This window comes from Vombatus ursinus, unplaced genomic scaffold (genome assembly GCF_900497805.2).
Source record: "Vombatus ursinus unplaced genomic scaffold, bare-nosed wombat genome assembly UNPS02014818.1, whole genome shotgun sequence".
Classification (NCBI taxonomy): Eukaryota; Metazoa; Chordata; class Mammalia; order Diprotodontia; family Vombatidae; genus Vombatus; species Vombatus ursinus.
Window position 1 is genome coordinate 48,693,782 of NW_020954596.1, and position 23,382 is coordinate 48,717,163.

The 23,382-nt window shown below is 36.9% G+C and overlaps 1 protein-coding gene across 4 annotated transcripts in view; it reads right to left on the reverse strand.

The window, feature by feature from the left end:
- SMIM14 (small integral membrane protein 14) overlaps window positions 1-22,865 on the reverse strand; it is a 54,723-nt gene extending 31,858 nt beyond the window's left edge. Inside the window, exons 1-4 of one of the 4 annotated variants that reach the window (XM_027836297.1) lie at window positions 22,638-22,865; window positions 21,889-22,049; window positions 14,113-14,248; window positions 2,955-3,066 (exon numbers count right to left, since the gene is read on the reverse strand). In XM_027836297.1, the coding sequence (XP_027692098.1) occupies window positions 2,955-3,029 (75 nt within the window). In that variant the 5' untranslated portion in view covers window positions 3,030-3,066; window positions 14,113-14,248; window positions 21,889-22,049; window positions 22,638-22,865. Of the gene's footprint in view, window positions 1-2,954; window positions 3,067-14,112; window positions 14,249-21,888; window positions 22,050-22,637 lie in introns of those variants that run through there. The other 3 variants (XM_027836298.1, XM_027836296.1, XM_027836295.1) reach the window with 3 other exon arrangements.
- Window positions 22,866-23,382: the final 517 nt, after the last annotated feature.

Below are 23,382 nucleotides of genomic sequence, written 5' to 3' on the forward strand. Positions count from 1 at the left end.
AAAGAAAACCCCACAAACAAAATGGCAGGAGTAGAGATCAGATTCTATCTTCAGGTAAAACACATAGAGAGGAAAAACACAGGCTTGTTGTGATGGTGCCATAGAATATTCTGGGGCCAAAGCAGGGACTGCAACCTTGGAATATCTTAGGGCAGAAGCTGGTCAATGCTACATAGAATCACTTCTGACCAATTAATCATTTTGATAGTTTTCATCCACCAAATTCTAATTCTTAGACTGCTAGCTGCACAGTGTTCTTCCTCTAAATGTGATTTTTCATCTTAATTTTGAGAAGTTGGAGGGATGGCCTTTTCTAAGTTCAGCAAATCATCTGCTCTCTTACTAAGGATAAGAATACAGGGAGATGTTTTCAATGACACGGGTTTTAAGATTGTTAATCAGATAAGGTGTAAGGGTCTGCTTATCTTGGAAATAAAATGTGTTCACTACTATCTGCTATAACAATCTAGTCTGTAACCTGCATTGTTTTACTATATGTGGACCCCTCTGGAATCCTGGCTCCAACTCGACCATTAATGAAGACACTTTTAATTTTTCTGGGACCCTCATTTGTTCAGTGTATTTAATTTTTCTGAGGCCCTCAATATTTTCAGTGTATTCCATTTGATATTGAAAATAATTTATTTTTGCCATGTCAGTTGTAGGAAAAGGAAATGCTGCCCTCTCATAAGTATTCTAGCTATGACCTACTATATACATAATCATAGAAATCATATAATTAAGTGGGAAGGAACCTCAGTAACCATTTAATTTCGTTATTGTTGTTCAGTCACATCCAACTCTTTGTGACCCCATGTACTATAGCACATCAATACTGTCCGTGGGGTTTTTCTTGGCAAAGACTCTGAAGTGGTTTGCCAGTTTCTTCTCCAGTGGATTAAGGTAAACAAAGGTTAAATGACTCACCCCGCAGTGTCACACAACTAGCAAGTGTCTGAGGCCACATCTGAATGCAGGTTTTCCTGACTCCAGGTCCAGTGCTCTATCCACTGAACAATCTAGCTGTCTGCCATTTAATTTAGTCCAAACCATATGTGAAATGAGTATCTATTATAATATGTACCTGAGTGAATAAAAACCAGTCTTTGTTTGAAAACCTCCAACTCACCACCTCTCTAGAGAGACCAACTCAACTTTTGGGCAGCTCTAACTGTTAGGAAGTATTTTCTATCAATCTAATCTAAATTGACCTCCTTGCTACTTCTACCTATTGCTTCCTGTTCTGCCTTTGGGGGCCAAACAAAACAAGTTTAATCCTTTCTCCATGAGATAGCTCTTTCAAATATCTAAGACAATTATAGCCCCCTGAATCTTCTCCAACCTAAACACACAGGGTCACCAACTGATAGGATATGATAGAACTCAAGGCGTTTCATTGTCCTTGTTCTTCTCCAGTTTATCAATACCCTTCTTAAAATAAGACACCCAGAACTGAACACAATACTCCAGAGTAACATTTTATATTTCTCCCTACTGAATTTCATTTTATGAGCCCCAACTCAATACTTTAGCTTGTCAAAACACTTTTGGATGCCAATTCTGTCAGCACTTTTTTAAAATAAGAAAAACAGTACTACAAAGAATTCAGATCAAAAGGAACATTTATAGTATAAAAAAAAGAGGAAAATTATGAAAAAAATCAACTTATATAAGAAAGTTATTCTTTTAGGAAAATTTGAAATAGTTAAATTATAAACTAGATTCCTATAATTTCAAAGTAAAATTTATCTGGGGCAGCTAGATGGCACAGTGGGAGAGTACCAGCCCTGGAGTCAGGAGGACCTGAGTTCAAATGTGACCTCAGACACATAACATTTACTAGTTGTGTGACTCTGGGCAAGTCACTTAACCCCAACTGCCTCACAAAAAAAAATAAATTTAATAAATTAAAAAAAAAAAAAAGTAAAATTTATCCCTATGGATAAATGGATCTAGACATGAAAAATGGTTGACAACCTCACAAATGGCATTTTTTAGTTCACCTGCATGTAAAGAAAGGTATCACTATTACAGTGCTCCCATTCCACCTGCATACCCATTTCCTTTGTGTCTCTTTTAAAATTCTTTGATCTCTCATTTTAATCTTTGCTCTAGAAGGCACCCTTTTAAAAGTTGGTTATTATGTACAGTATAGACTAATCCCCAAAGAAAAGCCATTTAAAAGAAGCATACTTGAAATAAGTATATGGTAGCATTAGATTAAACATTTGCTCCTTAACTAAACCAACAAGCATTTAGACACCTTTATCTAGCTTCACAAGAATATTGCAAACAATAAAAGGCATATTTTTACATGCTTTAAGTTAAATTTAAATTATTATCAAATTATAAGTACAATAGAGAGTACAAATTCTTGACAGACTTAAATAATCCTACCCATGCTAGTCTTATAACTGAGTTTATACGCTGCAAATATCAACTATTCAAGATGTATTCCATTATAACAAATGCACCATGATTCTTCACATTTTTTTTGTACTTTGATTTTGTTGTAGCAAATATATACTGCATGCAAAGTTAAGGAGGTCACAAGCTAAGGCTTGGAAATCTGTTATACAAAGGTTGCTGTGGTACATATTAAAATTAGACAATAATTTGACAACAACAAGAGTACAAATAAGCTTTAGTTTGTTGAAGGTTATTTGAATGAAATGGCTCAGACTAGTAACTTGTGTATTCTATGTAACAGAAGCCTCTACCTTATTAACTTCCGATTGAATGAATGCAGAACATTTTAGCTAGCTATATCAGAAAATGAACTGATATTTAGTTATTAATAAATCTACTGATCACAAAATATACATCATGGCTTTTAGTGAAGGCAACATTTCAATTTAAGTATATAACATTCTTTCATAGCCAAAAATGGAAAAGTATACATCAAAACAAAACAGAATAGGCAACGCAGGGTAAAAATTTCCTGTTAATCTTACCAGATTGATCAGTCGTCTCATTGCATGTTCATGAGAGCAAACACATTCACAGGGATCAAATCCACCTTCTGCCATGATTACCAAGAATGATTTCAACAAAACTGTTTAATACCTATCAGGAAGAGAAGTTAAAAAAAAAAAGAGAGATGATTACAAGACAGTAGTACAAAGTAGTTAATTTTAAAATGTAGTCTATGTAATAAGTTTTTTTTTAAAGTTTGAGAGTATTCACTTGTCTTACCTGCTTTTAAATTTTGTCACACTGTAACATTACCTCTTTAATTTTGTACTGCTCCAGTGATTTGGTGTTTTACTTATTTATGGGGCTATCCAAAGACAACAGAATGATATTTATAGCTGAATGGGAGATAGTTTTTTCATTTTTATTTTATTCTATATCCACTGTTATTATTTCATGAATTCTTAAATTCTACTGAGAAATAAACTTTCATGAGAATCCCTATATAAAGGATATCCTCATTTTGGGGATGATCAATTAATCAATCAATTCAAATGATCAATCCTCTTTACATATCTGTCAAATACAGATTTTCCCAATATTATATTCAAACCCATAATTTCCTTGCTGTTTACCTATCACATTTAAGTCCAGAAAGGGGAATATTAAAGTCTCCTACAATTATGCCTGGGCAAAGGGATACCTAATGGTCATCCTGTGTGCTCCAATAGTATCCTTGCAATGTCAGAATAACTCCAAGACAGAATCCAAAACACTGGGGAAATAGCCTATGTCAAAATGATAAGAAAACCTGAACAAGAGTTCGTGGGCAAGCATGGATAAGTTGCCTTCTGAATTACTAGAGGAAATACCTACATCTACTTAGGTCTTTTGGTGTTCCATTTACCTTTCCTATAAGCCCATTTACAGGCAGCTAGCTAAGTGGTTCAGTGGATAGAGTGCTGGGCCTGGAGTTAGGAAGACCTGAGTTCAAATCTGGCCTCAGACACTTACTAGCTGTGTGATCTCAGGCAAGTCATTTGACTTTTGTTTGCCTCAGTTTCCCTAACTGGAAAATGAGACTACAACAGTACCTACTTCCCAGGGTTGTTATGAGGATCAAATAAGATCCTATTTGTAAAGACCTTAGCACAGAGCACATGGTACATAGTAGGTCCCACTTCCCTGCATACTCACTATATCTTCTAAAGTTTATATGTCTCATACTGACATTTATCTATGGAACACATAAGCATAACACAGCTTCTTGGTTTGTTTTAAATTTTGTTATTTACCTGAAATCATGCTTGCACCTCTTTTCCTGTTTTCAATACAGAGAAATAAAGGACTCTACCAAACTCTTACTATGAAGTCCTGATGCTAAAATGAAGGAAATATCTTGTGTATGTAAGCAGAGAGTTATAAACCAATATTACTAATAAATAATAATTCAAAAATAAGGAAAACATTGGCAAAGAAACCATAGGAATAAAAACTAAACTATTTGCTATCATTGAACTGAACTGACACCAAGAATCCAACACCAGATAGATAGTGGCATAATTCCTATTAGTAACAACAGTCAATAGATGCGAAAAAAAAACCCAAAAACTTTCAAGAAAATGCGACATGCATTTCTGTGAAAGACAGTTCTGAGAAGTTGCTAAATATTTCATATCCTTTAACCCAGAGATTCTACTTCTTGTACTACAGTATATCTAAAAGAGGTTCATGACAAGCAAGGTAAGGTCCATATATACAAAAATGTTCACAAGATTTTTGTTATAAAAGATGGAATTGAGGGATAATAAATGAAATATCACTACAGCATAAAGAATGATAAATATGAATTCAAAGAAATATGGGAAGACATACCAAGTAGTACAGAAAGAAAAAATACAAGTCAAAAGAATAATACACACAATCATTACAACAATGTAAACTCAACATGAAAGGCACTAAGGATCTGGTCAAATAAAAGGGTAAATGCTAACACCATCCTGCCAATACAAAAGGACACATACCTCCACTATTAGTATTAATAATCTAAAAAAATGTTGGGGAGAGGAATGACAAGATTCAGTTAAATCAAAATAACAGTCAACAAGTATTTATTAAGTGATTTTATTTACCAAACACTGTGGTGTTTAGCACAGCTCCTACTCTCAAAGAGCTCACAGTCTACTAGGGGAGACAATACGCAAATAAATATGTAAAACACAATATATACCTGATAAAATGGAAATAATCAACAGGGAGAAGGCACTAGCATGAAGGCAGACTGGGAAAGACTTTTTTGTAGAAGATGGGATTTTAGCTGAGTCTTAAAGGATGAGAAAGAATTCTCGACACAGTATTCAGCCAGTGAAAATGCGTAAAGTCTGGAATTAAAGTTGTTTTTTTGGGGGGGGGGGGGGGTTTGTTTTTGTTTCTTTCAAATTAGAGCAAGAAGGCCAGTACTTGGAAGGGAATAAGACAGTAAAGAAAGCATGGAAAGCTGAAATAATCATATAATGATCTTTCCCTGTTCCAAGAAAGATGGGGAAAAGGTAGCTCTCCTTAAAATGGTGCTTTATGTCTAAATGTAGAATTCAGCCTCTAAAAATCAGATATAACACAACAAACAACACTGGTATATTTGTTAAAGTTAAATTGTTAGGAAATAATTTGAGGGAGCCGATGTTAGTAGCTTTTCATATGTACAAGCCTTGACCACATCTCCTTTTAATAAAGGAGTAGTTAAAATAAAAGATAAGAGTACATACAGTACAAAGAAAAATCTAACTATAATCTACTAATATATAAAATCACTCCTGCTGCTAAAATATTCTTTTATTTCCTCAAAAAAGAAAATATCTGAGGCTACATTAATGCTATCATAAATATGAAAACTTAGAAGAAATTAGTATAATATAAGATTGGGAGTCAAGAGGTCTTATTACTACCTAGCTGACCTCAGATAAGTCATTCTCAGTTTCCTTATTTATAAAGTGGAATTATGATTAGATAAATCACCTTCCAATGTACGATAAAATAATTAATCTTTGCTTCTCTCAATCTCAAAATTCTATACCCTAACTTAAAAACCTATGGCATATGATATAATAAAAATACTACATAAACTAATTTACAGATTTAGTGTGAATCAACTATCAAATGACAACTAAGTAGGACAAAATAAGATAAGAGTAAGAAAGCATGAAGAGTGAACCAGGCTTGGTAAGGGAGCACCAGGAACAATATTAAAATAAATAAACAAACAAAAAAGCCCAGTAGCCTAGTGGTTACTAAACTCAAGAACTTAAGTTACTGGGGCAAGGACTCCCTATTTGAGTACTGCTGGGTAAAGTGGAAAGCCGCTGGGCAGAAATTAGGTTTAGAAAAACATCCCATTTACCGTAAGAAATTCCAAATGGATACCTGACCTGATTAAAAAAAATTAGTGGAGAAAATAAGTACTTTTCAAAATTATGGCTAGTGGGAGAATTATAAACAATAAGGGATAGAGGTAATCATTGGAGACAAATTAGAAAAGTTATATTACATAAAATGTTAAAGCCTTCACAATGGACAAAATCAATTCAGGGAGAAAAGAAATTGTTGAGATGGGAGAAAAAAACCACTGCTTCAAATATCACTGAACAATCTGCTATCCAAGTCACCAGAGGATGCAATGCAAAAGTACTGGCTACAGAATCAGAAGACCACTGAATTCTGATGCTGTCACTAAGAACTGAAATGTGCGTGCACATTTGCACAAAGGGGAAGAAAAAGAACATGTGTATGAAACATTATGATGACAGAAAAAAAAACAGACATCAAAAGCTTATTTTAAAAAATGAGAGTGGTAGAGGAAGAAATGAAAAAAGAAATGAAATATATGGAAAGAGAATTAACAGCTTAGAACAAGAGGAACAAAAGCTTACCTAAGAAAATAAAACCCTAAAAATTAGAATTGACCAAAGAGAAGCCAATGACTCCATGACACATCAAGAAACATGAAAACAGAAAATAAAATCGGGCAGCTAGGTGGCACAGTGGATAGAGCACCTGCCCTGAAGTGAGGAGGACCTGAGTTCAAATCCGGCCTCAGACCAAACACTTGACACGTACTAAGCTGTGTGACCCTGGGCAAGTCACTTAACTCCAATTGCCTCACTGAAAATAAAAAAAAAAATCAAAAGACTGAAGGAGAAGAAAATGTAAAGTATTTCGTAGTAAAAAAACAAACCTGAAAAATAAATCAAAGAGAAATAATTAAAGTTCACTGGACTATCTGAAAGCCTGAATTATTTCCAATTTTATAAATGAGCCTAGACATCATATTTCAAGAAATCATAGAAGAAATCTGCTCAGGTCTCTTAGAACTAGGGGGCAAGGCAGAAATAGTAAGGATCCACTGGTTACCTCCTGAAAGAAACCTGAAAATGAAAATTACTAGGAATATTATACTAAAAATCCAGAGCTTTCACAACAAAGAAAATATACTGCAAGTGGCCATAAAGAATTCAAGTACAAAGGACCCACACAATCAGGATATCAAAAGTCAAGGGTTGGCATAAGAAATTAAATGGGAATTTTTGGGGGGTTTTACAGAAGCTGCAGCCAACACGCAAAGGCCAGCAGACAACACAGAGCCTACGACCAAAAAATACTTAACCAAAATTTTGCAAGAAGGTACCGTAAACACTCCATGAAAGAAAAAGAAAAAATTCAGACTTTTTCTCTGGAACAAAGGGAGAGCCAAAAAATTCTGTGGATTTTCCAGATCACAGAGATGCCGAACTGCTAACCCCCACCATATGGAAAGGATAACTGTATTCTAGAAGGCAAAAGATCTGGGCTTACAACCAAAAACTATTAGTCTAAAACTAGGATAATCCTACAGGCAGAAAAAGGAATCTATGATGAAATAGAGGACTTCTACATATTCCTAATGAAAAGGCCATGGCCAAGTAGAAAATCTGACATTCAAACACAGGAGTCAAGAGAAGCATAAAAAAGTAAACATGAATGAGCAATCATAAGGGATTAAACAGGTTAAACTCCTTTCGTGCTTACATGAGATAAGATACAGTTAATCCTCAACTTTGGCAGGGGTAAAGCTCCTAGAAAACAGCTTGAAAGTCAAAAACATGAATGCTGATACACTGAACCTACTAAAAATTGTAATATTTTGCTAGATGTTGCTAAATATACACTTTTCTGAATATAATTCTATAACAAAACATTTATTCTGATAAATATACACTTTTCCTAACAGAGTAATCATGAAATAACCTGTAAGATTCAGTAAACAAAATAAAATTGGTTAACATGCAAAACATTTTTTCTCATTAGCAATTCTTGAGAATTCTGTGACCTTTTGTGCTAACATCTCAATTTTTTAAAAATGATTTCAGACAATATTCACTTTTCATAACATGAAATCTACAGTACCATACTGTATGGCAAATAAAATTCTTTAAACTAAAACATTTTTGAACTGAATCTTACCTTCCACTGTGTCAGATGGCAGCATGAGGGCATTATATTGTGTACTATACTACTGTAAACCCCTCTGCCTTGGCTACTCTCAGAAAACCAAGGGAGAGGCTGCTGGAACTTTAATCACTTAAATGTGATTCTGTGCACTGCTCCAGCCCCTTATTTTAACTGTGTCTATGTTCTTGTTTCAAATGTATATCTTGTAAAGACCAATTCAAATGAGAATAAGGTTCAAGCGTCACCTGCTCCCCCTACTTCCCCCTCCATGTTGTATAGATTTCTACTTTCATGTCCCATTTATGTGAGATAGTTTTCCCTGATTTTCCTTTCCCTCTCCACCTTTGCCAAGTATTCTTCCCTTCTCTTTTCATTCTTCTTTTAAAATCATCAAAATGTAAGGGAGAAGGACCTATCCATACAAAAATATTTATAGCAGCTCTTTTTGTGATAGCCAAGAATTTGAAATTGAGGGGATGCCCATCAAGAGGAATGGCTGAACAAGTTGTGGCATATGATGTGCTCTAAGAAATAAGAGCAGGTGCTTTCAGAAAATCCTAGGAAGACTTATATGACGCAAAGACTGATGCAAAGTGAATTGAGAACTGGGAGATCATTGTGCACAGTAACGCCAATGTTGTAATGATGATCAACTGTAAAAGACTTGACCATTATGATAAACGATCCAAGACAATTCCAAAGGACTCATAATGAAAAAATGCCATCTACCTCTAGAGAAAGAACTGATGAACTCTCAATGCAAACTGAAGTATAATTTTCTCTTTGTTTTTCTTGTTTTTCTGCAATATGGCAAATATGGATATATTTGTTTTGGGGTTCTGGGAGGCAATCAGGGTTAAGTGACTTGCCCAGGATCACACACCTAGAAAGTATCTGGGGCCAGATTTTAACTCAGGTCCACCTGACTCCAGGGCCTGTGCTCTACCCACCATGCCACCTACTTGCCCCTAATACGGATATGTATAACTGATATATGTATATATGACTGATATCATATTGTTTGCCATCTCAGTAGGTGGGATGGGAGGTGAGGAAGAGAGAGAATTTAGAATTCAAAATTTTAAAAGAATGTTAAAAATAAATATTTTTTAAAAAAGAAAACAAGCAAAAAGTAATAGAAACAAAAATACAAATACAAATGCCTGAAAATGAAACAGATTGACCAACATTTCTTCAAAGATACTAGAATCTGCACATTTATTAAGTACATATTTTCTGTGCCAAGTTGACATCAACATATGAAGATGAAAATGAACCAGGCCTTGCCCTCAATAACATTCTATTGGGCAAGAAAACACGAACATATATAAATGTATGCAAAATAAATACGAGTAATTCTCGGAGGTGAAGCTGGGAGAAAATGAAAGAACCTAGGATATCTCAGACAGAGACAGAAGTAAGGAGGGAGTGTTTTTGTTTTTGTTTTTTTTGATGGCATTAGTGGGAGTTGTTTTTTTTTTTTAAACCGCTATCACTGTTTCAGATGTGACAAGAAGAATGAAACAAGAATCTCTGGAGCTACATATAGGTCTAAAGTCCTTCCAAAATGAGCAGAGGAAGATGACCCTCTGAGGAAGGAAACAGCAGATTTTTAGGATCCCAAGTGCTCCTAATGGAGACCATCCAATTCTAATCAAAGGAAGAGATGCTGCCACTGACTGGCTGCTACTGAGAGGGATCAAGATGACCAAATATTGGTCTGACATCAACAATGAGGAGTCATGCCATCATCATAAGGGATACATCCATGAAATGTCCAGCTTCTGCCAAAATTTCTCAGACCTGACAACCACTACCCTCTCGTGGCAATTTATATGGGGACCGATGATGCTATCAGCTAGAAAGCATTGTTAGGGACTATAACCTGGGAATTCACTCATTTATTTAAAAAACATTTTTGAAGCACCATTATGTGCCAAGCACCAGGAATACAAAGACAAGAATTAAACAGTTCCTGCTCTCCAAAATTTCACATTTTATTGATGGGGCTCTATAACACACATAAATACAGGATATAAACCAAATAATTTTTACGAGAGAGCACTGACAACAAGCACAAATCAGAACAGCCTTCATCTAGGAAACAGTACTTAAGCTGAGCCATTAAAGAATCTAACAGAAACACAGAAATTGGAGATGTAACAACACTAACAGGCTACAGTAAGTAGGCCAAGTTTGTTTAGAACATAAGGATTCATTAAGTAAAATAATTTGCAATAAACCTGGAAAAGAAAGAGATGTGCACTTAATCCCTTAATCCTAGAAGCAAGAGGAAGCCACTAGAGTTTATAAAGCTGGGAAGTAACATAATGAGATGGATATTTTAGGAGTAGCATTTTGACAACTCTGGAGAGCATGGTTTTTGGTCAGAGGGAGATTTGAAGCAGAAAGACCAATTAAGAAGTTATTAGAATAATAACTAATAGGTGATAAGGGCCTCCAGTAGGGTAGTTGTGGAGAGGAGATGTGAATTATTTTGGCAAGTACAAATGACAAGACAAATGAATGGATGGGAGGAGGGGGGAGAGGGAGGAATGAAAGAAAAAAGAGCTCAGAATGACTGAGGTTGTGAACCTGGCTGAATGGACAGATAGCAATGCTCTCACCAGAAACAGACAACCATATGAACATGTGGTATTTTCATCACTCCTCACTGAAGGTGAAAATTTCAGGAGAATAAGGCAGATCAGCGAAATGTTACACCGATTTAAGAAAATGCTAATAAGGCATGGATTTCTGGGCCAAAATATTGAAACTATAAATTCTTGGTCAGGAACTGAGTGCCTCTAATGAGAAGAGGTTTTTAAAAAATTAGGTTTGCCTGAAGACTGACAAATCTGATCAAGAGAGCTGTAAAATGAAAATATAAAGGGAAAAATTTCCCAGGTCTGCTAAGAAAAAGGAATACAGAAAGTAGAAAACACTGACATTATCCATACTGTGGTAGGATCATTAAGACTTCCTTTTTTCTATAAAGAAAATATTAAGAAATGAATATTTCTCTAGTCTTAAATCCCTTCCAGATTTACCAAAAAAAAAACTTCCTTCTAAGAAAAGAATATCTCAAACTAACCTTTTCAGAAGCCTAACCACTTTTGTATAGAAAACCGGGTAAAAGTTCAAGAACCCATTCTAAGGTCCTAGAAAAAGTATTAAGAGTGATAACCAAATTTAGACTAGGAACACCTTAATCTAGTTAAAAGTCATTGCTCTCTTCATCCTTGACAGGACTGAATGGTTTAGGAAGTAATTTTCTGGGATTTAACAACATCTTAAGTGTTTTCATTTTAAGAGACAATTGTCCTGTTTGATGAACTTTTATTTCAGTTATGTAACCATGTTCTATCATATTGTGAAATTCCTCTTTGTTTAGGAATACTATCAATTGTAACTCCCAAATGACTGAATGTTAAAGAGCTTTCCAGCATTACACATAATGCAGATAATGTAATGGAAATAAAAGGTTTTTTCAGTAAGATCAGGTGAAGCAAAGATGCCCATTATCATCAACACAGTGCTAGAAATGCTAGCTATACAAGCTCTTTTTGTGGCAAAGAATTGGAAATTGACAGAGATGCCCATCAATTGGGGAACAGCTGAACAAGTTGTGGTATATGAAAGTAATGGAATACTACTATTTCATAAGAAATGATGAGCAGGCTGATTTCAGAAAAACCTGCTGAGTGAAGGGAGCAGAACCAGGACAACGTTGCACACAGTAACAGTAATACTGTGCAACAAACAACTTTGATTGACTTAGTTCTTCTCAGCAATACAACGATCTAAGACAATTCCAAAAGATTCATGATGGAATATGCTATCCATATCTAGAGAAAGAACTATGGAGTCTAAATGCAAATTGATGCATACTATTTTCTCACTTTTTTTTGTTTTTTCTTTTCGTGGTTTTCCCCTTTTGTTCTGATTCTTCTTTCATAACATGAATAATGAGGAAATGTGTCTAAGAAAAACAAAATAAAATAAAATGCTAGCTATAGCAATAAGGTAAAAAGAAATTAAGGGAATAAGCACAGGTAAAAAGGAAACAAAATCCAGCAAAGTTTCAGGATATAAGATAAATCTATGCAAATATTCAGCATTCCTACATATATCCAACAAAACCCAAGAAGAGTAGCTTGAAAAGGAAAAATTCCATTCAAAATAACTACAGACACTTTACTAAAATACAGTATTATCTATCAAGATTCACTCAGAGACTATATAAATCTAACTATAAAACACTGCAGAAATAAAAAGAATTAAATAATTAGAGAAACATGAATTGCGCATGGGTAGGTCAAGCCAATATATTAAAAATGACAGTACTACCCAATTTACTTATCCAGTGTTATCCTAATTAAGTTGTATCCTAAAGAAATTTAAAAAAAAAAAGGACTTATGTACACTGAGATGGCAGTGGGAAAATACGTATAATCACACACTGCTGGTGAACTTTTAGCCATCATGGAAAGAAATTTGGAACAATGTCCAGAAAGTTACCAAACTCTGCATACCTTTGGACTCAGCTATACCACCTATTAGGCCTATAACTCAAAGGGGGGGAAAAAAAGAAGAAAAGGAACTATGTGTACAAAAATATTTATAGCAATTCTTTTTTTTTAATTTTTAATTAATTTATATTTAGTTTTCAACATTCATTTCCACAAGATTTTGAGTTCCAAATTTTCTCCCCATCTTGCCCCTCCCCCACCCAAGACAAATTATATATGCATGTGAAAATGGAATATTACTATACCATAAGAATTGATTACATCAATGGTTTTGTTGTTGCTTAGTCGTGTCTGACTCTTTGTGGCCTCATCTGGGGTTTTCTTGGCAAAGATACTAGAGTGGTTTACCATTTCCTTCTCCAGCTCATTTTACAGATAAGGAAACTGAGGCAAACAGGATTAAGTGACTTGTCCAGGGTTACACTACTAGTGTCTAAGATCAGATTTGAACTCAGGAAGCTGAGTCTTTATGGCACATAGCTACCTAGCTACCCTTAAATTAATGCAGGATGGCAGTTTAAAAAACTAATGCAACCTGAGGTTGAACTGACAACAGAACACAGTATTCTGAATAAGGGAGGAAGCAGTCCTGTTAAATTCTGCCCTCCAGAGTGCACATCTAGAATATTATTTTCAGTTTGGAGGGTCTCCTTTTAGCAACATCAAGACTGAGCGATGGCAGAAGACATACAACGGTAACGTGAAGGAACTGAAAAAGTTTAATCAAGAAACTGGTGATGTTTAATCAAGAGAAGATGATTTGTAATACATTTTCAGGTCACAAATAGTAATAGTTGAAGGGTTATTACTTAGATCTGTTCTGTCTGGCTGCAAGAGTCAGACTAGGAACAATGGTTAAAAGGACAGACAGGAAGATTAAGGCTGGAACTTGAGGAAAACTTTCTAATATGAATTGCCCCAAAGTGGACTAAGTTGCCTTGGAAGGGAGTGGGCTCCTCATCACCAAAGCTCTTCAAATGAAAACTGGATCACGATTTATTGGTGAAGCTGTAGAGGGGGTTCCTGGTTCAGTACAATTAAACTAAGTGACTTCTGAGGACCCTTGCTAACTCAAATCTGAGGATATTTTTTAAAATTTTTAAACAGAGAGCTTAGTGCTTATCTTGTTTAATAAACAGACTGTGAACTTACAAGTTGCTAACAAAAGCTCTTCAGAACTTACCTTGTGTAATATTACAGGTTTTAGAACTGGATGAGACCTGGATCTTCTAGCCCCTTCCTTTTGTTTTATGCGTGTGATGAAACTAAGGTCCACAGAGTTTAAAAGATTTTCCCAAGGCCACACAGGAAATAAGTGGCTAAGAAAGGATGCAATAGTTGTTAAGCTCTCCAAAACGAAAAAGCATTCCTATCTGATAAGCAAAATTAGATTTGGAAAATTTAACTTTTATGCTCTAAACTGAAATGTGCTTATTTCATGGAGATGACTAACATTTTAATTAGTTACTAGTCTCCAGGTAAAAATAAGAAATTGTTCTCATCGATGTCTTAGATTTTACTCAACACTGAGTTAACAGTTTCAAACGTAGGATCACAAGTGTCTCTTTAAAAAAAAAAAGTGACGCTGTGGTTGTGTTTTGGCTAAGAACCAAAAACTAATACTGAAGCATACAAATGCATGAGTATTGAAGAATAAAATTTAACCAATTCAATTCAACAAACTTTTATTAAATGCCTAATATGTGCCAGTCACTGTACTAAGCACTGGGGATACAAAAAAAAAAAAAAAAAGAAAGGCAGTCCTTGACCTCAAAGAGGTTACAGTTTAATGAGGGAAGACAATACACAAAAGGAAGCTGAGGGAGAGCAGCTAAGGAGGAAGGAGACAGCAGGGGATCCCCAGTCAGGCCCCCCATCTTGTTCCGTACAGTTGCAGCCAAGCAGAACTGCAGATGGAAAGTGGAGTGAGCTGCAAAGTCTACGTGCTGCCCTCCATACAGCAAGGCTTAAGAAGGAGTTTAATGTTTCACCTTTCAGCCCTATAATTAGAGGGCAGAGGAGGCTGAGGGAAGGTGGGAAGGTGCCTGAATATCCAAGGATGAGTCAGTCAGTGCACAGGGATGGGCTCGGGAGTGATCAGCTTAACCTGGGAGAAGCATCTTGTTGAGAGGAGTTAAAACCAAGCCGAGTTTTAAGTCACTGAAAACATTACAAGTCTGGTAGACTCTGGTTCTCACTTCTTCCTACAAAAAAAGTAAATCCTGCCATCTTTCAATGTTTCTCTTTATATTGAGACCTTCCTGGATTAAGTGGCACTTGAGATGGCTTAAAGGATACATAAAAGGAAAGTAAAGAATGACAGGGAAAGCTATTCTAGTCTTAAAGAATAGCCTGAAGAAAGGTTAAGGTAGGAAGAGGAAAGCGTTTGACAGTCACATTTAAGGATTTATTTTGAGTGGAGTTCCAAATATCACTATTTTGTGATGTTCACGTTTTCAATAAAGTCATGACTTTATTTGCTTTTTACACCAGTAATTATGCGTTTAAAATCAGTTGCAAAATCAAACATGACAGCAGCAAGCATATTTACCATTAAGTTTGGTTTGTAACACCTCAAGATATTTCCTATTTTCTACAGTGGTTCAAGTCAACATGGTTATCTATAAAAAGTCTGGTAGCTTTGCATCTGTGCTATTTGAAACCGGATTCAGTCAAGCGACCAGTTTCATACTGTTGCTTTAAAAAATATACGTTCTGTATATTACATATATGGATATATATACTACAGAGCTAAATGTGAAAAAATAGGAAATGAAAAAAACCAATTTGAAAATAATTAATGATAAAGGAACTTTTTCCAAAACAAGATAATTGTGGCATAAATACTACATATCGAATTAAGATTTAATAGAAATCTGGACTAGTTCTTCATAGTGTTACCTAATTTTTTTTTGTCATGAATAAATCTATCAGCTTTTCATTAAAATATTTTTAACAAACATTTTAACCCTTCCTCAACTAGGTAAGTTTTTCTATAAAATGAGGGCTTAAAGTCTAAGTAACCAACATACCAGGGCCCTGGAGATAAAAAAAATTACAAAGCATCCTCTTCTCCCCTCGGAAACCAAGCAGAAGGCTAGTCATAGGACAGAATGCTGCCTGCCTACACTATCCCATAGAGTCATTGTATTGAGTGTCTTTGCTTGATTTTCCTCATTACAAGAGAGAGGTCTCCCTATAAATTTCTACTTTATTTATGCCTTTCATCATTACCCAAACTATTTTGAAGACAAGGAAGGCAACCTAGAAAGAAGGCAACCCTAGAAAGAAAATCATATAGGATTGTGATATTTAACCATAGCTTTGGAGCATAGGTACTTTCTAGCAATGTGATATAATGGAAACAACATGGAACCTGGAGTTATAGGACCTGGATTTGAATTCTAACTCTGCCACTTACTATCTATCTGATTTTGGCTTTCACTTTTCCTGACCTCAACTTACTCATTTATAAAAATGAGAGGACTGAACTATATCAGTTGTCTCCTAACATTTCACTGCACACCCCAACAGCTGAAAATGGTTGAGCATGTATTCTATGTATGTTTATTTGTATTATTTACTCGTATAAATTACATACATTATATAACTTAAGACAAAAAATAGAAATTTTAAAAAGAGATAAAAATGATAATTTGAAAATATTTTATTTAACAATATAAGAAACTTGTTAAAATATTAATATTTTAGTGAAAGCAATGTGACTGAATGTACTTCATTTTTTAAAAAAAGCTTTGAACATTTTGTGACATAGCCATTCCAAGATCTGATCCTAATTAAACAATTGGTGAAATTCTAAGTTCAATATATTTCAATAACTGGTTTTAATGGTTGTTAGATGACAAAGACATCTCACAAAAATACAGTAGATCCAAATGGAAGAAATACATAACTGGTTGTGCTTACTAAATCACCATACCAATTTTTCAATCCCAGGCACCAATCAAATCAGTCAAAGGTTTCCATTGTTTTAAATCTGCTAGTTAATTTCCATCTTCCTTCTTGATAATCCATTGTAATCCATTTTAACATTTTTCACAAATTAAGTATAAAACTCATTTTCAGTACATTTATACCGAAATTTATTTAGAAGATTTTTAATAAATGAGAATATCTCCTTTAAAAATCTTAAAAGTGTGCAGATGAATTTTTATAGGTATCACATTTAGCAACCCAAACATCCAAGTGCCTCAGTTACAGTGGAGAGGTCAAAAAGGATTAAGATTAAGTAAAGGTCATTATATATGGCAATTAAGAGATCACTTGGGTAATACTCATCAGGGGCCCTCGGGGCTCACAGACTGTCTTTGAAGACAGCAGTTTTAGTTGAGTGACAGTCAAAGATGAGAAAGAGACTGAGAATGGAAATAGGCAAATTTGGAAGGGGAGTGGGTCTGGGGAAAAAATTTTTTTTAATTTAGTCGGTATTGCAGGTCTCCACTCATTCATACCTGATCATCCTGTCTGATTCACTCTTAGTGGAAAAATGAAAAAGAGCAGGGAGGAGAGGTTTGGGTGGTAAGATGGTAAGGTAATCACTGGCCCAGAAGGCTTATGACAGCCATGAGATGAAAGGCTGCCAATTTGGTGGAGTGTGAGCTGAAGGGAATTGGTTTCAGGGTATTGGTCTTAGTTGTATATGACAAAGATTTGAGGCTTGTCATTTCTTTTTCCTGAACAATGATTCTTCACCTTTTCCCACCTTTGAAGTTATTAAGGGTAATTATTGATTTAATTTGGAAGGTCTTACAGAGTTCAACATAGAATTTCTCTACCTCTTCATCTTGAGCAACTGATAATGCTACATAAACAGCAATTAATTTCTTGGGAATACTTGTAAATATTATAATAAGAGATGACCAGATACCCCTGATAATATTTTATTACCTTTAGGGATACAATAACAATATACAATAAAACTAATGCCTCCCATTCCTCTCTGTGCCTCACCAGGAGTAACTGTCTCAGGATTCTCTTATTCTAATTCCATATTAGCAGGAATGTGAAAATTGACATTCACCTACTCTGGCAGCATGCCCTGCTCATAGATCCTTGGACAAGGAGTTCACATTTAGAGTAGCAATAGTTAAAGATAATTGGAGATCCAAAAACTGTGATTCTTAGTGTCCTCTGTCACTGAAGAAACAGAAGGGGAACAAAAAGGTTTGAGGGGCTTTTTCTTCATTTAATGCTGTAATATGAAAGTTGTAAATGAATGCAGGTTGGTCTTTTTATGTTGGTATAGTCTAACAAAGATGCATCATTCCAGTTATTTGTCTTCCTTTATTTCTGAAAAGTGTTTTGTAACTATATTTTTATAAGACTTGAGTGTATCTAGATTGACTCCTAGATACTTTATGCTTTTTTTGTATTTATTTTTAATGGTATTTCTCCATTTCTTCTAATTAATAACAAAAACAATAATTTTTGTTATTAATTAGAAGTGCAGAAAAATTTTCTAGTACTATTTTGCATCCCGTGCCTTTGCTAAAGCTATTAGTCATTTGTGTTTACTTAGAAAATCACTTCATATGAATGCTTCTACTTGTGTGCTGTAGTGGCTGTATATTAAGTATATTATTGAGCATAGGAACCATAGAGTTAGAAGGGCCTTAGAGGTCTTCAGATCTCCAGAGTTGCAGCAGCAGCAGCAGCAGCAGAGGCTGAAGCGGCCACCTAGTTACTAGAGTGCGTGCTTTGCCAATATGAAAGGGGGAAAATGGCTGGCACATCCCATAGTACCCTCAAAAGTCTGTTGTGGTCTTATTTCCAACATTGTTAGACTGTTCGATTCATCTGTTATAGATTAACAGTGCCTTCTCCATCCCAAGTTTCCTGTGGCTGCACCTATATTTGTTACATGAATGTAACAAAAAAATTATGGCATAAGAAATGATGAATAAGGAATTCAGATAAGCATGAGATCTGTATAAACTGATACAAAATAAATTAAGACCAATGTCTGTCCTAGAGAGAGACTGATAAAACTGTACCTCCCTCTACTTTGTGGAAAGGTAGAGCAGTAGAGGTATTGACTTGTTGCATGAACCTTTGTTAAAAGGGAAAGTTCATGGTCAGGGAAAGAAAACATAACCAAAAATGATCCATGTAAAAAACAAAAAGACATCAATACTTTTTTTTTTTTAAAGAAAAGGAGCTGAACCATAGACACAAGACTATGAATTCCATCAGCTATAATGCAGAAAATGGACATGAAAGTTACTGCAAATTGTTCTAAATGGCTAGGGAGACAAGAAGTCCCAGTCAAATCCTGGGCAAGAGAAGTGTTACAAACAAAAAAAAGAAAACATGGAACAGTGGGAATAGCTTTGTCTTTAGAACCAGGAAAATGATTCCACCACATTATAGTGCCAGTGAAACCTTGGACAAGTTGCTTCATTTCTCTGGGCCTCAATTTCCTCATTTGTAAAATGAAGGTGTTTGACAGGATCATCTCTAAGGTCCCTTCCAACTAAAACTATGACCCTTTAATCTCATCTTTACATAAAAACGATGTACATGTCACATCTAAATACCCTGTACATCCTTTTGCATAAAGGATATAATGTAACCAGGAACCATCCAGAGAAAAGCAACTACACTGGTTCAGGAAATCAGAGGTCTACCACATGAGAATATATTTAAAAGATTAGAAGTCTTCAATCTAGAGAAATGAAGGCTGAGAAGGGACAAAAACAATTTGGTTAAGATAAATTCAGACTAGTAACAAATCTCAAAGTACTGGAACAAAGGGCACCCTTTTAAAGATTGAGGTAAATAAAGGAGAATCAGAATGGCTATTCCACAAAATGCACAAACTTCTAAAACACATTATCACAAAGCTACAGGTTGAAAATAGAGAACAAAGGTTTTCATAAATGTACAACAGATATGTCATATGTCATCCTAACATAAATTAGGCTGTTTGGGGTCATGTCCTTAACCTCTCAGGTAGACATCAAAGTGGACACGTTCCTTGGTGCTGTCAGCTACTGCACTAGGCCAACAACATCTCCATATGATGCTGTGCAGCAAACTTCTCTTCCTAAGATTGAGTGTTAACAGGTTAAGTTTTTTGTGTTGCTTTTCCTAAGGTGGTCGTCTATCTAAACTTCAATTAAGAGACCAAGAATTTACTCAACATAACACTGAAACTGAAAGTAAATATGTCTAGGTTACTTTTTTACATATTGGGTCATTAGATCAAATATTGAAGGGTATGCACGATAAGGAAGGCTAAAGCACTAAGATGATGTTTCAGCATAAAATTATGGAAGAGTTTAAAAAGGTATTGAATTCCACCATTCCTTACCTATCAAAAATCAAATTTTCTGCTTACAAAAAAAAGTAATGTATTCCTATGTCTACATAAGGATTCAAACTGAAATCCTAGAAACACAAAGGGTCTATAAAGATCTTGTGAGCTCACTGTAAAGTCAATTAAAGGGACCCTTGGTTCACCATAATATAATATACCCTTCAGGTGACCTATGAAATCGTCTCTTCTTGGATTTAATACATATCTTACTGTTTTTCCACTTTGTCCCCATTTCTCTTTGTTAACCACAAGAACATAGTAGTGAACAAATAAACTAAAAAGCTTTTTCTTTTTTTTTTTTTTTACCAATGTTAGCCCTCTGTCTTTTGGGAAAGTACAATGAAGAAGTTCTTAGTGCTGGGTTAGTAATAGAGCCTCTCCTGAATAAGTTAGGGCCACAAAGGGACAGGATCCAGTCTTGGTACTTCTGTGTTCTGGGGACCTTGAGGGGCAGACCACAACTATGTGTAACACTGGGAACCAACAGGAGGAAGAACCCATAAACACACTGATAGAAAGCTAGAGAATGGGAGCCCACCAAGAGAGATGAATTATCTTCCTCCTCCCCCACCTTAATCCTGGGGCAGACCCTCATCACTTCAGGCACTCACTACTGCAACAGCCTTTTGGATGGTCTCATGTCTCTCCCTGCTCCCAGTCAAACTAGCTCCAATTTATCCTGTATATGCATAGCCGTTAGCATGGAGTCTCCTCCATTAGAATACAAGCTCCTGGACTACGGGACTTGTTTTTATCAGTCAATAAACATTTATTAAGCTCCTCCTATGTGTCAGGCACTACTCTCTCCCTCAAAATGAGCTTATACTCTAATGAGAGAAGAGGACATCAAAAAGGAAGCTGAAAGGGGGAGAGAAGGAGAACTTCAGAGTCCAAAGGAGTGCAATTAGAGGGGACATGAAGAGATGGCTGACCTGGGAGCCTTCCTTAAAGGAGGGTTTTGAGAGCAACTTTTTGCTTTCATCTGGCCTTCCAATCAAAGGGACAGAGGATACTGATGAGAAGTAAGTAACAAGGATAATGAAATCCAGGAGGAATGAAAAGTTTCCTGATGATGTGGCTCCTGGAGGGCATGATGGAGTCCAAAGCAGTGCAGCCAGGTGTTTGTTACTTTCTTTGAATCCTTAGCACTTAGCAAAATACATGGCACACTGCAGACCATTAATAAATGCTTACTATAATGTTGTTGGTTTTTTCTGCATTCTCAAAGGATGGAAAGGAAGTAGTTGGAAGGAGGAGGATTCAAAACTGAAAATAAAATATAATTGAATTTAAATAAATGCTTGTTGACTGACCTCACATTCGAGTACATCTGGTAAGTCTGATCTATCACTTCTACCAGTAAAAGTACTGACAAAGCATATTACTGGAATCCTCTTATGCTGAAAAGGAGATACTATCCCATTTGAAGCTAATCACACAATCAAAGAAAAGCTGCAAGGATAGTCAAAAAGAACCCAGCTTTAAGAAACACAATTTCTGCTATTCGGAGGCAACATCCTCTATTGCAACTAAAATAACTGAAATCCCCCTACAGCCTCTAAAGCTAATAAACCATCTTTTTTTTCTGCCAAGATTAAATGAGGTTTAGAAGACACCCACCTTCGGGAATAAATGTCATTGTTTTAAACAAGCAGGATGAGCTTTTTAGTAGCAGCATTCAATTCCCTCAAAAGACAAGGACGTTGCAATAGGGTCACCTTTATCAAACCAAAAGGAAAACTGGGATGTTCGGGTGTACAATACATTTGGTGTTCCACGGTCTTCGTATAAAAGAAAGGAGGGGAGAGAATTTTAAAAGGGAGACGGAGAGAGACGAAGTTCGTCTCGAATAAAATCACAACAAAGGAATCCCACCCAGCAATGGAAAGGGGGGCTGTGGCAAAGGACTCCCACTGGGATTTCTGGGTTTGGGCTTGGGTTTTGGGGGGCGTTTCTACCATTTCCTCTTTCTCCGGCCTAAACTATCGCACACATACTCAGAGACAGCTGTTCATCTTAACACTAAAAATAAAATCACCACCCATTTACTGAACACTTTCCCTTGCCCGAGACTCTTCCCGGAGAAAGAAAGCCACATCGAGAAGCCCGGGGCCCAGCGGGGCGCCCGAGGCTTTCTCTCCCAGCCCCCCCCCCCCCCGCGAGTAGCTGGAGCCGCACAGCTGGAGCCACACAGCTGGAGGCCGCCGCCACTGCCGCTGGCGCTGGTGCTGCAGCTGCCGCGGCTCAGACAGACCGGGCTGCGGGGCAGACAGGGAGGAGAGGAAGAGGGGGAGGGGGCGCATGAGTGGGGGGCGCCGGGGGCCTCAAACGGTGGCCGAGGTGGTGCGGGGACCGGGGTCAAGACTCACCCTCCCGGGACAACAAACGGGCTAAGGAGGAGCTGGAACGAAAGACAGACGAAGTCCCGAGCCCCCCACAAACCGCTGCTGATGCTGATGCTGTGACCGCGGCAGCTACCACCGAAGCCGCCACCGCCGCCACCTCCTTCCTCCTCCTCTGTTTTGATTCGATTGACCACGTCACTCCTTGCCACGAGACCCGGATCTGCCGGCTCGCGGAACGGGCGCAACAGATTGCAGCAGCTGAGACCGGGCTCGCGCCTCCCCCTCCCTCGCCTTAAAAAAAAAAAGTCGTGGTTGGGGAGCATGCGCAGCGTTCCTGCGCTTGCCCAGTACGAGCCGCCTGGAGTTCCACCGGGAAGGGGGCGGGGGCAGGAGAAATAAACAAAGCTGCGGGTAGGGGCGTAACAAGTTCGGGGGAGCGAGTCCGGGGCGCGCCAGGACGTCTTTGGGTGTGCTCCTGGAATGATCGGACGCCGGCTTTTGGTTCTGGTCGGAAGGGGTGCGTCTTGAATGAGGAAATGGAATGAGGGAGGAGAGCGCAGGGGTGGTAGGGATAGGGGTAGCGGCCGAAGCTTGGCCAACAGCTTCAGTCCATTGTGGAGGCTGCAGAGGGAGTGAGGTGGACCTTGTACACGCCTATAGGCTTGTAAGCTGGAAGGGATCTCGCAAGACCCAGACCAGGGATTTTTAACCATTTGTGTGTGTGTGTGTCTTTGTCCCCTCCGTACCCCCACCCTGGTGCAGCCTTTGG